At 43.9% G+C, this 15,054-nt stretch overlaps 1 protein-coding gene across 1 annotated transcript in view; it reads right to left on the reverse strand.

Annotated features, from left to right (window-relative positions):
• Positions 1 to 1,528: 1,528 nt before the first annotated feature.
• Positions 1,529 to 15,054, reverse strand: part of LOC306977564 (F-box/LRR-repeat protein 7-like) — a 44,008-nt gene continuing 30,482 nt past the window's right edge. The window contains exons 3-5 of the mRNA XM_079575951.1: positions 7,077 to 7,415; positions 5,710 to 5,985; positions 1,529 to 2,348 (exon numbers count right to left, since the gene is read on the reverse strand). Coding sequence (XP_079432077.1) covers positions 1,612 to 2,348; positions 5,710 to 5,985; positions 7,077 to 7,415 — 1,352 coding nt within the window. The 3' untranslated portion in view covers positions 1,529 to 1,611. The remainder of the gene's footprint in view (positions 2,349 to 5,709; positions 5,986 to 7,076; positions 7,416 to 15,054) is intronic.

Genomic DNA, 15,054 nt, shown 5'->3' on the forward strand with positions numbered 1-15,054 from the left:
AAGTGACGAAAAAATGACAAAAATGTGATAAAAATGACAAAAAAAAATACAAAAAAGTGACCAAAAATGTGACAAAAAATGGACGAAAAAAGTGACAAAAATGTGACAAAAAATTGATTAAAAATGGACGAAAAAAGTGACGAAAAAAGGACAAAAATGTGATTAAAAATGACAAAAAGATTACAAAAATGAGTTAAACACCCGACAAAAAAATGTTGGAAAAAAAAATGTGATGACGTGAGGAAAAAGATCCTCTCGGTTCAGGCGGGAGTTAAGAGGTTAACCATTTCCCTGGCCCTAACCTTCATTTGTGTCATGATATCTCACGTTTTCACAGCAGACTGTCCCTCCGGAGCAGACGATCTAGCACTAACCCTGATAAAAGCTAAGGATGTAAACAGCCTACGTCACCGGAGGGGACTCTGTGTTCAGAACTGTAAGGGGGTCATTTACCAAGCGAGAGGGTCAGCAGCAGACTCATTTATGCAGTTTTTACTCATTTACATATCTGATTTGGGGGCTGATACTGTAATACCGGCGATTTCAAATGGTAACTTAAGTGCAACAACCGCTATTTAGCCCCAGCCCTGATAAATGACCCTCTGAGTGTGTTAGCCTTGAAGCTAAAGGCTAACGTGAACACTAAGAAATGATGAAATATCATCTGTGGTGCTTTAAGGTGCAGACACGTTTAAATGCTTTTGAAAATGTGAACTTATTCAGGTCGATAACATCTGTTGTAAGTCATAATTATCATCTTACTTCAGTGAAGCAGAATATTTGAATAAAGATAAAGTATTTTTGTTGGAATTTTGAAGACTGCTGACAGGAAGTGACACGGATAGAGGTAAAGTTCCGCAGCAGTTTGACTCGTTTCCCATTGACGTAACACGGTCGGCACGGCGACAGTTTAAAATCATTGACCTCGACCTATGTCACTTCCTGTCAGTGTCCAATCAGGAAGTGAAACTAAAAAAATATGATAAACATTGTCAAACTAAAGAAAACTGGGTACAATGCAAAAAAAAAACAAAACACGCACATCCATTTCTGAGCAGTGTTCTGGATCAATAGAGGCCAACAGATGCAATGAAAGGGATGTGCATTTTTTTTTTTTTATTATTGTACTACATTGCCTCTATCTATGTCACTTCCTGTCAGTGTCCAATAAGGAAGTGAAACTATAAACATCACAAGAATGGTCAAACTAAAGAAAGCTGGATAAATCCTTTGCAGAATCTTTAATATAATTGTGTTTTATCTCATTTTATTTCTAATTCATGTTCAAATGTGGACAGGAAGTAGTCTTTACCCGACACTGGCTGACAGGAAGTTAGTGGAGTTTGTGTATTTAAAGCAGAACATTCCTACTCGACATCAACAATGTTATGATACTGCAGTGACTGATCAGAAACTTTAACATTACCTCAAGATATTTCATTGCATTTCAACAGAAACTTTCAAACTCACACGACTAAACATACATTTCTGGGCTTGTCATTTGGCCCGACTGTACCACGTGACTCTTCCAGGTCTGTCCTTCTCTCTGGGACCCCCCCGGGTGTGGCCAAAGCTATAGCAGGAACTGTCCAGCCCTCCCTTGTCAGAATGTCAGTAGAACCCCGGGTTGGTGTGCTCGATGACGCACCGGCGGCAGTGGCGCCTCACGAAGCGCAGCGCCTCCGGAGACACCTCGCAGTCCTGCACGTTGAGGAGCTGCAGCTCGCAGCAGTTGGCCGCCAGCGCTTTGAGCCCCCTCCCCGTCACGCTCTCGCACGCCCTCAGGCTGACCCGCCGCAGTCCTTGGCAGTACATGGCCAGCTGCTCCAGCCCGCTGTCCGAGACCAGCGGGCACTTCCCCACGTCCAAAGACTTGAGTTTGGAGCAGCTCCTGGCTAAGTGTCCCAGGCCGTGATCCGTCAGGCCCTCGCACCCCCTCGCGTTCAGGTAGCGCAGTCTGGGGCAGTAGCGCGCCACGTAGCGGACGCCCACGTCGGTGATGCGCGCGCAGTGGGCCACGCTCAGGTAGCGCAGGCAGCCCTCCAGGCGGGCCACCTCCCGGAGGCCGAAGTCGCCCACCAGCCGGCAGTCGCTGAGGCTGAGCTCGCGGATGGACGGGCAGTGCAGGGACAGCTGGCGGAGCGCCTCGTCGGTGAGGCGGGAGCAGCGCCGCAGGTACAGGTGGGTGAGGCGCGGGCAGTGGGACGCGATGGTGCGCAGGCCCTCGTCCTCCAGGGAGAAGCAGTCGGACATGTCCAGGAAGTGGATGGAGATCTGCTGGCCGTGGAGAGGGGACAGCTGCAGGGAGGCCTCCGGGGTGAGGCTGATGCACGTCACTTTGGAGCAGCCTGGGGACGGCAGGGGAGGGAGGGAGTCAGCACAAAATCACATTACTTATTATTACAATTATTATTACAACTTTCTTACTCGCTTTTACAAACTGTTTGTGAGCATATGAACATTTCCTTCCACCTGAAACTACATGGAGACACTATTGACTTTGAATGTTATTGTTTGTATGTATTGTTTTGATCATAATTTCAGCCTTAAAGGAACAGGCCACTGTTTTCTATACTGAGATATGTTCTTACCTGAGCTTAGACGAGTTGATGCGTACCTGTCTGGTCTTTGTGCGTGCCCTCAGTCAAAGACCAAAGATGTTGTTAGCATTTAGCCTCTCCCAGTAAATTCCTATAGCTCCAAAGTTGGGGGGGGGGGAGGAGTTAGAAGCTCTTCCACGGGCACACAGACCAGACAGGTACGTATCAACTCGTCTAAGCTCAGGTAAGAACATATCTCAGTGTGGAAAAACGGGGGCCTGTTAATTCAAAGGCAAATCCACAGCTTGTTCAAACAAAACTTGTGTGAAAATAACATATTTTATATGATATATGATTTTTTTAATTATCTTTTCATTTCACATAAGTTGCCAACAAACAACATAATCTATGTGTTTTTTCCCCCTCATGTCCCACCCACTTCCCTTTAACCAAAATTATAACAGCAATAATTAAAAAAAGGGAAAAAAAAGAAAATGCATTGTTACACTTAGCGTTATAAATAACAGTAACAATCGTAGGATGCCATGGTCATAGTTTTTTTCCTTTCTTTACATTGTTATCATTATAATTATTATTATGCTACTAAAGTTAATAAATAGTGTTTTTCTCTTCAATTTCATTCCATTGCTTTTTTCCTCACATTCTTTCTTGCTTTCTTTCTTTTTGCTTATATCTTTGCTTTTCAATTAAGTTGTAAAAAATGACATTTTCACTGAGCGCCTCTGAGGGACTATGACGGCTAAATACTTAATTTTAACATTTTTAAACTCTGTATAGTCCCTTTAAATAAAGAGCTAATTATTATTATCGCAAATAAACACTCTTGGCTTTAAAAGAAATAACCTATAGATACATTTGAACCTGGTTTGATCCGTCCGTGAACATTTTTAGGCATAAATTTCATATTTTCACATGAAAACATCAATGGACAGAAAACTTTATGTCAATAATCTACAACAAAAGTTTCAAATCGATATCTCTGCATTTAAAAAGTTTCCCCATTCACCCACAGTCTCTCGCCAAGGTCAAATAAGAGACCGGAAAATTGTGGATCTAGACATAAAGGACATTATAACAGCATCCGATCTGCAGCTTTTCAAGTTAGGACCCATTAGTCATTTATTTCATCTTGACCTAGACCTACTTCCTCCTATTCGCATCCAAAGCAAAAGAAGAAACAGCGTCTAACTCTGAGGGAGATAAAGCCTCATTGAAAATACACCCCGGCCTAAAGTGGTATAAGGGGAGTTCACATTTCCTTCTTTTTTCCTCGCTTCTCCACCTAAAGCGGTGCATCCGGCGGAGCGAGATCACGGGACATTCATCTCCACATGAGGTCAGAGCGGGAACACTGTGTACGGCCCCGACAACCACACACTGTCTACGCTTTCAGGGGGGAGAGAGTGCACTCACGTCGCCGCCACTTACAAAACCCTCTTCATTTCATTATTTTCAAGTCAAAGCCACAGGTCGGGCTCTATTTTTACTCCGCAGAAGCAGACTTCCTAACGCTAATGCTGCCGCTCCGTGTTCCTTTTTTTTTTTTTTTTTTTTTTGCGTCAGAGCCTTAATGAAAGCAACAGGCCGCTCCTTTTCTTTTGGTTTCCACATGGGAGCAGCAGGTTGGCAGAGCGTCTGCCGCGCTCGCTGATGATCTTACCAGCTTTAGCAGAAACGAGCCAGACGGATTCGGGAGGTGAGTCCACATGACGTCAGGCACAGTCCAATCCACAATAAAAGTCAGAGAGCCCACCTGAGGCCAGTCAGACAATACGGTCGGGTTCAGGAGATTTTTCAGGATTCCAGAAGCGGATTAAGAAAACACAAGCTGCACCTGCTGCTCTTCATTCTGACCTGGGGAATCGCAGCAGCAACGAGTTTGTTTCCTGTTTTTTTGTCTGTTGTACACGGAGAGCCTCGGCCTGTGCAGTGATCCACAGCTACGTTTGCCTGAGGGACGAATTCTTTCTGGACAGACACAGGGGCCGGCAGCTTCTGTGGGACCAATATGACTTAAAACAAGAGGTGGGTAATGTCGTCTGCAAGATCATATCCAAATAGGAGGTTTGGAAGAATTTGCAATATGGGGTTTATCTCCAATGTCAAGAAAAGGGGAACGAATTGGAGGGGAAAATATGGGGGGAAAAGAAGAAGTGGAGAAACTGAGAGGAAAAAGAGGGGAAAATGGGGAAAAAAAGTGAAGAAAAAAAATGGCAGGGAAAAAAGGGCAAATGGGGGGAAGTGCCCGAAGGAAAGGTTTGAGAAATTGAAAAAAAAAAATGGGGATAATGTGCAAAATATGTGATTGTAAAAAACAAAACGTGGAAAGAAAAATGGGGAAATCGGGGGGAAATAGAGAAAAAAAAGTGGAAAATAGGGGGGAGTGGAAAGTGTCCAGTTCCTCTGAGTCGTGGTGGGTCCTTGTGGACCATGACAGATGTGGACAGGACTGTGGTAGATCTACTTTTACTTTGGAGAAAACAGTTACTATAGTAACTGTTGAAGAAATGAACCTCATGAGCTTCTTCTGTAACATCTGTCCACATCAGTCCTGCTGCACCACGACTCAGAGGAACTGGGACAAACATGACATGACCTACAGCAGATACCAATGGTTAGGGTTTGTTTTTGTAGAATGAGAGTCATTGATAATTAACCAATATATTCATTATAGACAGGATTTTTCACACTTATTATGAAGGAATACTTGAAGTTCAATCTTTTATTGTTACATCCAGCAAGTGGATGTGTAATGTTCTAAAACAGAATATCCATGACTGCCTTCTTCACTTCTCAGTCTGTGACTGAAGAGCAATGAGGCCTCTGCTTTTTTACAGAAATAAAGCGCTCACAATTTAGCGTCATGTTACTGTGACTAATGGTGTCTGACCTACAGTGTAACTCTGAAGCCAATCAGATCACAGAGACTCAGAGTGGGTTGGGCTCAAATGTGACCAAACGCCAAGATCCAAGAACTGAGACTAAATATAATATTTCAGCTCTTTAACAGGATAAGACTGTCTGTTAATACCATAGAATGTAGTTTTATAAATCAAATTTCTGCTTCATTTGTATGAATATGGATGAGGATCCCGCCCTCTGATTCTCCATCTTCTCCAAAGCTTCTGACCTCCAGCCTGTGACTTACCTGACAGGTTTAAGTGCTCCAGGTTGGGACACCTGGACACCACCTCGAACACGGCCTCGTTGGAGATGTTGTAGCAGCCTCCCACCTCCAGGCGGCGCAGCTCGGGGCAGCACTGGGCGAGGATGTGCAGCCCGCGGTCCGTCAGCCTCTTGCAGCCGTTCACCATGACCGTCTCCAGCGTCAGGCACACGTTCGGGGTGTCCTGGCACAACCGGTGAGTCAGGACCCTGATGGCTCTGTCCACGTGGAGCAGCTCCCCCGTCAGCCGCACCATGCCTACGGAACACGGGACAACACATGGAATGTTGACTACGAATGATGAGGAACTGCTCTTATTACAGCTGAACAACATGGTTTAGATTGTGAAATAATGATGATACTTTTGTGCAACGCTGTCGGGCCAACAGTATGGAGGGAGGAAGAGAGAGCAGAGAGAGAGAGCCAGAGTAAGATAATAATAAAGTTGAACTGAACAAAAAACAGATATAGAAACAACATAGACCATAATCCTTTGCGGTGTTCCACTGTAGTTGATATGAAGAAATGAAGAGCGACTGATCTTACACAAAAGTGGTTTGGATTAAATGGACACTAATGAACAAAGCAGAGACGAGGGAAAAACACGAGGCGCTACATACTTTTTCAAAACTAGATATCGAATGGATTTGCAGTGGTTTGCTGCTTGTACATTGTGTATTTTTGTACTGTTTTGTGAAGCACTTTGGTCAACAACAGTTGTTTTAGTTTTTGTTTGTTGTTTTTAGAGGCATGTTCTTGTTCTGAACATATTGAGCAGAATCTGCAAACATTTAGGTAAATAAAGTCAAGTAAAGGATAGAATTCAATTCAATTTCTTCAGTCGTGTAAATACCATCCTCTCTGGGGGAACATCTCCCACGTTGCTTGGCTACACAAGTATCTCTGAAAAGGAAGCAGCTCCTTGATGTTTTTGTTACAGTAAAAAAAAGCTTGCCAGATAAGGTTGGAGACACCGGCAGTGGGGCAAGGCCTAAGATCCTAAGACCATTTAGAGAAACATTATTGCACAAATGCCTGCTAAAGTACTCTCTAAGTACTGGAAATTCCTTCAAAAACAAACAAACTACAAGGTAGTGATAGACGTATGACACTGGCATGTGCAGAAAGTGGATGCTTTAGAAATAGGAAAAGGTTATTATATGTTATATTAGAAAAGGTTTAGCCTTTGGCGTTTTGACGGTGCTGAAAATCGTCCCTCCACAAACTAAACTGGCCTCTGCATTAGGGTCTCCCTCTGTGGTCCCCTGAAAAAGATCTTGAAACCTCAGTCTGACATAAGGGTCAAACTAATAAAGTCTGGGAAACACATGTGTAAAGGGGCCCCGTACCCCAGAGCCGAGGGTCCCAGGCCAGGTTGTACCAGCGGCGGCACACCCGGGCGCAGCGGCACAGCTGGTTGGTGGGCAGGTGGGAGAAGATCTGGAGCAGGGTGTGGTCGGGCAGCAGCTCGATGGGCGGGGGGTGGAGGTGGTGATGGGGCTTGGAGGCTCGGGAGCGCGTCCCCGGCTGGGAGTGCACCACGGCCACGGTCTCGGCCATGGCGGAGGACGAGGACGACGAGTTGGTCTCATGGCCGTTACTGGACAGAGCCGGAGAGGACAGAGAGGACGACTTAGAGGGCAGGATCAGACCCGGGCTGGGGGTGCTCAGGGTCCGCGAGTCCAGGCCTGGGGGAGCACAGGAGAACAAAGTCAAGAAATGTAACGCCAGCCATCTATTCACTATTCACACAAGTATTTCCCTCTTCCCTACATGTTCCAGCCATGTCCTAATGTGTAGAATGAGCTCAGACCTGTTCACCACAACTGCCTCTAAAATCCTGCACTGTCACTCAGAAAGCTGTTTAATCGGGTCTGAAGTGCCGTCATGCACGAGCTTAATATAGAAGCTGCAGTTACACATAAGACCTGAGGTGGCAGCAGTGAGTATAAAATGACCAACTTGCATCCAGTCCCTTTAACAAAGGCTGAATTATGAATATACTGTTCTACTTAATAAAGACAGAGACATGGAGAGGAACAGCCGATGGGTTAACAGACCATAAATAATTAAAATACAAACAATGCTAAAGAGGAAGCTAATGCTAGCTTCATTCTATGCTTGGCAACGAAGGCTTTTTTTCGGTTCTACTGAACAATTCACTGTGAATAAACATCCCTCTGAAAACATTTGATGATGTATGATTAATATGTTTATATTTCACACAAAAAAACAGCTAAAAAAATTGTAACTCCCATGAGAGGTTTTCTTCCCGCTCGGCGAGGCCACGCCCCCTTGTATGACAGGGTGCTGTCTGTGTCTATAATAATAATAATGCCACACTCTTGTATTGAGCTTTTCAAACCTGTATTACCAAGTTTCTCAAAGCGCTACTCATGAGTCATATGACTCACTTCATACTCTGTGGTGGTAAGCTACTATTGTAGCCACAGCTGCCCTGGGGTAGACTGACGGAAGCGAGCCACCACCAACCACTCACTCACTACACTCATCCAGGCTTCCTGGTGTTTCCCAAACGGTCCCCCATCCATTGGCCCAGTTGGTTTGTGTTCATGAGCTTTTTATGTGAAAGTGGGGATTTTGATCTCATCAAATAAACACTCTTTTATTACTAACAAGTGCTTAGCTGAGGCAACTAACTGAATTTGGCGTTAGCGTCTCAACTGCTAAACTTAAGTTTACTGATGAGCATTTTAATTTCATGTAAATTTGCTCCGAAGGACAACAGTTCACACTAAACTCAATAAAGTAGCAGAGTTTTACAAAATAAAGCTCACATTAAACGTTAAAAGAACAAATCAGCTGATTTCCACCGTCAGGTGCAGACGTCGCGAAGTTCGTTTTGACCCGAGTTCCTCAGTCGTTTTTCCCAGTTAAGCGAGCGTTCATGTGCATTTACCAACTGAGCAAAACGTTTTCCCCAGTTCCAGAGGAGCACCTGAACGCAGCACATGCCAGTGCATTCTGCCTCTTTATTCATGATTTACTCAGAGCTTTTAGTCTCCGTTTATTTGACAGAAATACAGTATATCTATATGGTCTTTTAGTCCACTTAACATTCATATGATTTTATTCAAACATATTCAGTGTTCAGGTGTGAGGAAAGGTGAGCTTGTTTTGAGTAGTTGAGTGCTAAATTAAAAACATTATGAAATAAAAGCTTGTATTTTGTTGGCCGACCTGTTACACATTAAAAGCATCTAAAAGGAGGATAATTCCTCAAAACGTCAGGACTATCAAAGCCGGTGCCAACAGCAGCTTTATCATCCCTGACGAGGAGTTTCCACCGGTTTCTTTATCATGTTTTGGTGATGTTTGCTGTAAAAATGTGTGCGCTATCTTGCGGTCGCCGTAGTAACCGTCAAACAGGCGCTTCCTATCAGTCGGACTGGGTGATTTCAGCGGCGTGTAGTCTGAGCTGACATTCTCACTATTAGGCTCAGCAGGATTGATGGCCATCGCTAACAAGAGTCATGTGGCTTTTTAAACTGGTTCTGTGGGAAGCTTAGTCTGTAATGTGAAAAGGTCTAAGTCGTACTATAAACGGCAGGCATGAACAACGACTAAAAGGAAACAGTACATAAGAGTAAACAAGTGTACGAACAAAATCAGGCCAAACAAATACAAACAAAGGCTGCGTCTGAAACCTTAAATATGTAGCCTCTATGTCCTAAACCTAGCTCCTGACCCTTAACCTTTCATGTAGTCAACTCTTAGATCTGTATGAAGTTAGTGAAGCTTCTGCAGCATTTGCCCAATTCGACCGTCCTCACCCAGGGCGGAAACCACAGGGGAAGTGACATCATCAACAGCTGCTTCTGCACTTCTTCTTCTTTAAGGTTATTGGCGGACTGCAGGCCAAACAAAAGCGCATGCCGCCACCTACTGTATTGAGCATGCAACAACATAGAGTCAAAATAAATAAGGAGAAAAAAAAATCCAGATGATCCATCACATTTCCCTTTACCGTTTTTTTTTTTTTTTTTCATCTCAACAGTTGTTTCATAAAGCTACGTCACCCATATTGGACTACATAATGTAATCATATGACTGAAATGTGAACCGCAGTAATGATATGAAGCCACACAGAAAACAGACGATGATAAAAAGCTGTTTCAGATTTACCTTTAGCTACAGCTTCATCACAGAAATAAATAAAAAATGCTCTGGTCAAATATTCCACCGAAATCCTGTCCTTTGGTTTATCCTCAGAGAAAGATGCCGCATTAACATTATCATTTAGGCCGTTTACTGAGACGACTCTTTAACACTGACGTGACTGAGCTGTGATGACTCTAACATTTATTTTGTCACTTTTATAAAGTTTGGCTTGTGCAAAATCTCATTCCATATTTTTTATTATTAAATGTGCACCTGTCAATCAACAGTGATTGCACATGAATCACTCGAGGGTGGGGGCGAGGGGGGTGGGGGGATCGGCCCGGTGGCTTATGGGATGGCACAGAGCTCCTAATCACTGGTGAGTTAGCACCAGAGGTCCCTATGCTAAAGTGGCTATGATAGTTAGCATTGAGGCTCCTTTTCCTAACCGACAGCCCAATTCGGAGGCTTCTTATCATGGCGGACACTGACAAACACCCGGTTTGCCGTTAGACCTCATATCAATTTACCGGTTTCAGATGTAACCATTGTCATGACTAAATAAGCGAGTCACTTGGAAGTGAACGTTCCAAAAAGGAGCAGAACACCGGGACCAATCGTACAGCAGGATCCACCAATCAAAGACGTGGGCTCACACAGTCAGAGGATTCATATGCAAAAAATAAGCTTAAGCTGAAGTTTGCCGTTTTATACTCACTACTGCCACCTCAGGTCATGTGTGTAACTGCACCTTAAGCTCGCGCATGACGGCACTTCGGACCCGAATTTTGAGTGACAGTGCAGGATTTTAGAGGCAGATGTGGTGAACAGGTCTGAGCTCATTCTACACATTAAGACATGGCTGGAACATGTAGGGGGAGGAAAATACCTCATTTTAATGTTTTTAAACTCCATATAGTCCCTTTAAGGCACACATAAAACTTATATGGCCTGGGTCCGTAACAATCTCTAATGTGAAGAAATGGGGAGTGGGGCAGAAATGGAAACAATTTTGAAAAAAAATGGGGGGAAAATGAGAAAAAATAGGGGGGAAAGACAGGGGAAATGCTTTTTTTTTGCCTTTTTGTAGTCTGTTCAGGACAATAATCTTTTTGAACGACAAAGCGATGTAAATGAAGATGTTTTTGGATATTTCTGTTGATTTATCCTACAATACTATCGCTTCATCATTGAAATCGAGAAAGTCCCCACTTGGTCGATCTGCCTTTTCTGACAAAAGTGCAAATCTAAATCTAAAATAGGAGACTCCACAGAGTATGATGCAGCTTACAAAGGACAGTCTAAATATTTGCAGTCTATGCGATTTCTGCAACCATAGAAATCCTGGGAGCACGGGATGCCTTTTTTGACATGATCCCATCCGAATGCGATCAAGTATTTAAGGCACACTGGAGGGGCATTTAGAACGCGGTGCTGGATGTGGGGAGGACATGTTCCCAGAAGTCTGTGCATGTCATCAGAGGTAAGAGCCGGTCCCACAGCTGGATTACACATCTGCAAGACACTTGTCTTCGGGACTGTCCCTGGCTCAGCCCTCTGTCCCCGCTACATGCAAACACAAAGCTTCATTAGTCCTAGTCGAGGTCCTACTGAAGCAAACACGCAAAGAAAACGCACTGGATCAACATAAAGGGCCCGATCTTATGTGGGGGGTACTTTTGTTTTGGTCACGTTAACGCAATTACGGCCGCGCGAGTGCCGACCCCCGCGGCTGGAGGCGACATCTCTTTCTCTCGGGAAAAGAACATGTTTTAGCTCACGACGGGGTTCATAAAGTTTTTAGTTTGACCTGTGAGAGCCTATCATGCTTATCCTCTTAACCCCCACCTGAGCCGAGCACATTTGGCTTTACCCGAATCGAAAAGCTTCTTGAAAAAAGCGCGAAACAGCGACAAAAACGAGACAAAAATGTGATGAAAACGCACAAATAAAGCAAGGAAAACCGTGAAAAATAGGCTCAGATCTTGATTCAGTTGAGCTTTGCAGAGGGAACTTGGCTCCCACAGTTAATATTATGCAATTGCAATATTTTAGGTCTAAAACCCGAAGAAATATACACACAACTCCACAAAAGAGCAATTATAGCAAAGCACTACCCTCCAGAACAGACTGCAGCCACCCAAGCAATTCTGTCTGGCCCTCAACTCACTTTAATTTAATGGGACAGACACAGTTTTGGAAAGAAATCTCCAAATTGAAATTGTCCAAGAATTTGATCCCCGATCATTGTTTGGAAGCGATTGGATTCACGTTTTCCACATTCGTCTCATGACTGAAAGTTCATCTGACCGACATCAAGCACGTCATTCAGAACATCGTCTCCACTTTTGGAACGCCATTAGGAGACAGTCATGTGACCTTAGTTTATATGTGCTGAGAGAGAAGACAATGGGACAGTTTTTGTTTCATGCGGGTAAGTCAAATCATTACAAAGAATTCTTATTTTTTGACGTCACGCGAATGCATACCACAAAATAAGGCTAAATATTGTTAAAAAATGTTGATAACAAACTTAGTCGATATGGATTTATTATGCATAACTCTTCTTCTAACTCTTAAAGGAACAGGCCACCGTTTTTCCATACTGAGATATGTTCTTTCAAGAGCTTAGACGAGTTGATGTGTACCTGTCTGGTCTTTGTGCCCGTGGAAGAGCGTGGTCGCTTCTAACTTCACCCCGTTTGGAGCCACAGAAATATACTGGGAGAGGCCAAATACTAACAACATCTTTGGTGGTTTTGCGTGACTGAGAGCACACACAAAGACCAGGCAGGTACGCATCAACTCGCCTAAGCTCAGGTAAGAACATATCTCAGTATGGAAAAACGGTGGCCTGTTCCTTTAATATACTCTATATTATGCTTTTTACCCTATTTTGGACATCATAGTCTTGCTGTAGAATGATGTAAAACATGATCACAACAAATCTAATAAAGTTGTCTGGGCCTGGATGTAGAGTTGTAGTTAAAGCGATACCCGGATACAAACATAGACTGTTGACCATAATGACCACAGGGGGAAATCATTACAGACTCCCCCTCCCCAGCTCTGACGAAGCATGTTCCTAAATAGGTCTTAACTGTAGACTCGGCCCTTGCGTGACGTGTAGCTCGAGCAGATCCAATGCAAACAGTCCGGCCTTCATTAAGTGCGAGATTTCTAAAATGTTTCTTACGAAAACCAGCCTGGTTTCTTTCATTGGAACTAACCCAGCGTTATCACAGGAGGAATATCTAGCTGTAGAAAGTTGTTTTGAACGTGTCTAAAGTGTAATGCTTTCTAATGGGAGACTAGCGGCTATATGGAGGCACTACAGCAATGGCGGCCTCTAGTGTTGTGGTCTTAAGGAATAGGCCACCGTTTTTACATACTGAGATATGTTCTTACCTTAGCTTTGTCGAGTTCTTTAGAACCTGTCTGGTTTTCACCCGTGCCTTCAGTCACGTAAACACAGCGCAGACGGCGTTAGCATTTAGCCTCTACGTGAAGTGTGACACTACAGAGTATAATTACACAAAATTAAACAATGTGGATTTTCTAAGCGGATAAAAGGGGGGACTATATTGTAAGGCGTAATAATACCAGGAGTAGTTTGGCATCCGCACAGTAAAGTGAAGATAAAAGATAAAAAATAAGATAAAAAATCCACATTGTTTAATTTTGTGTAATTATACTTTGTAGTGTCACACTTCACGTAACCATATTTAAATAGGGAAAACGTGGAAGAGCTTGGTAGCTTCTATCTTGACCTGTTTTGGAGCTATAGAGGAGAGAGGGAGAGGCTAAATGCTAACGCCGTCTGCGCTGTGTTTACGTGACTGAAGGCACGGGGGAAGATCAGACAGGTCCTAAAGAACTCGTCAAAGCTAAGGTAAGAACATATCTCAGTATGTAAAAACGGTGGCCTATTCCTTTAAAGCATTGGATACAAATCAACACACGGAGGAGTTTCATGGATTGGACACTAGGAAGTAGAACGTCGGAACAGGCCTGTGAATGGAGGCGAAACACGCCGCCACTGGATAAGAAGCAACTTCCAAAACGAGCGACTACACGTGTCACTGATGAGAGCAAATCCGCGACGCCAGAGAGACACTGTGCTTCTGATCAACTGTTCACCGACTCTCGAGTGACTCTGCTCGACAGTTGTTTAACATAAGGGCGGACTTGGCTTGATTAGAAATGGCACAACTGATTTCAAACTTAATTCATGTTCAAATGTGGGCAGGAAGTAGTCTTTCCCCCACACTGCCAAACAAGAGGTTAACCAAAAACATTTGCCTATTTAGCTCTCCCATTCCCCGAGTCTGTTCCGCCACAGTTTTGTTGACTTTCCTTCAATATTCCTTTTCAATATTATTTTTCCGGAACGCTCAGCTTTACCGGGAAAATGGCGGATGGCGTCGTATCCAGAGAACTCTATTTTGGAAATGACAATACAAAACAAAAGTCATGTAAAAGTAGCTCTTCCGCGACTTTTTGAGAAATACAATCGATCTATTATCCAGCCTAAAATCTTACCGCATGTGAACAAAAACGGCCCGAAGCAACGAGAAAAGCGCGTTAATAGAAACATCCGGATCTGTGCAGTTGAAAAAGAGCTGGATTCGCCAAGCGCTACACAGTTGCTTATTGGCAGGATGTCGCGGGCCATAACTCTCCCCAATAAGTGAACAGCCAGTGTTGTGTTTTATATCGATGTATCACTTGCGAACCCTATCATTAACAGAACAAATTCCGCGCAGCTGTTAAACTCCTCTTGAAGGCACGGAGCGCGAGCACATGCCGTCGGATTTCAGAGGAACCGGAGAGTCCAAAAAGGAAGAAAAAAAAAAAGAACCCGGAGCAACATCTGGTCTCTAACCCTTGGACGCTACAACAACAGGGCCGCGGTGAAACCAAAGAAGAATCTCATGCATTGTGAATGTGCGTGCAGCCACAGAAAAGGCATTGCTGGCTGAAATCATTTGCCACTAATACCCAAATATACGGCTGGAGCAAAGCAGTGCGGGCAGCGGACCCTCATTACCCACTGTTTCGCATGAGGATCTCGTTTTTTTCTTTTTTTTTACGGACTCCGCCAAGTCTCATGTAAATCTATCCCGAGTTGTTTTGTTGTTTTCCTCCGTGTATCAGTGCGTCTTACGTTCGTCTAATAGTGGCAAATAAAAGAAGTGCTGATTG

The sequence above is a fragment of the Gobius niger genome (genome assembly GCF_951799975.1).
Source record: "Gobius niger genome assembly, chromosome: 18".
Taxonomy (NCBI): Eukaryota; Metazoa; Chordata; class Actinopteri; order Gobiiformes; family Gobiidae; genus Gobius; species Gobius niger.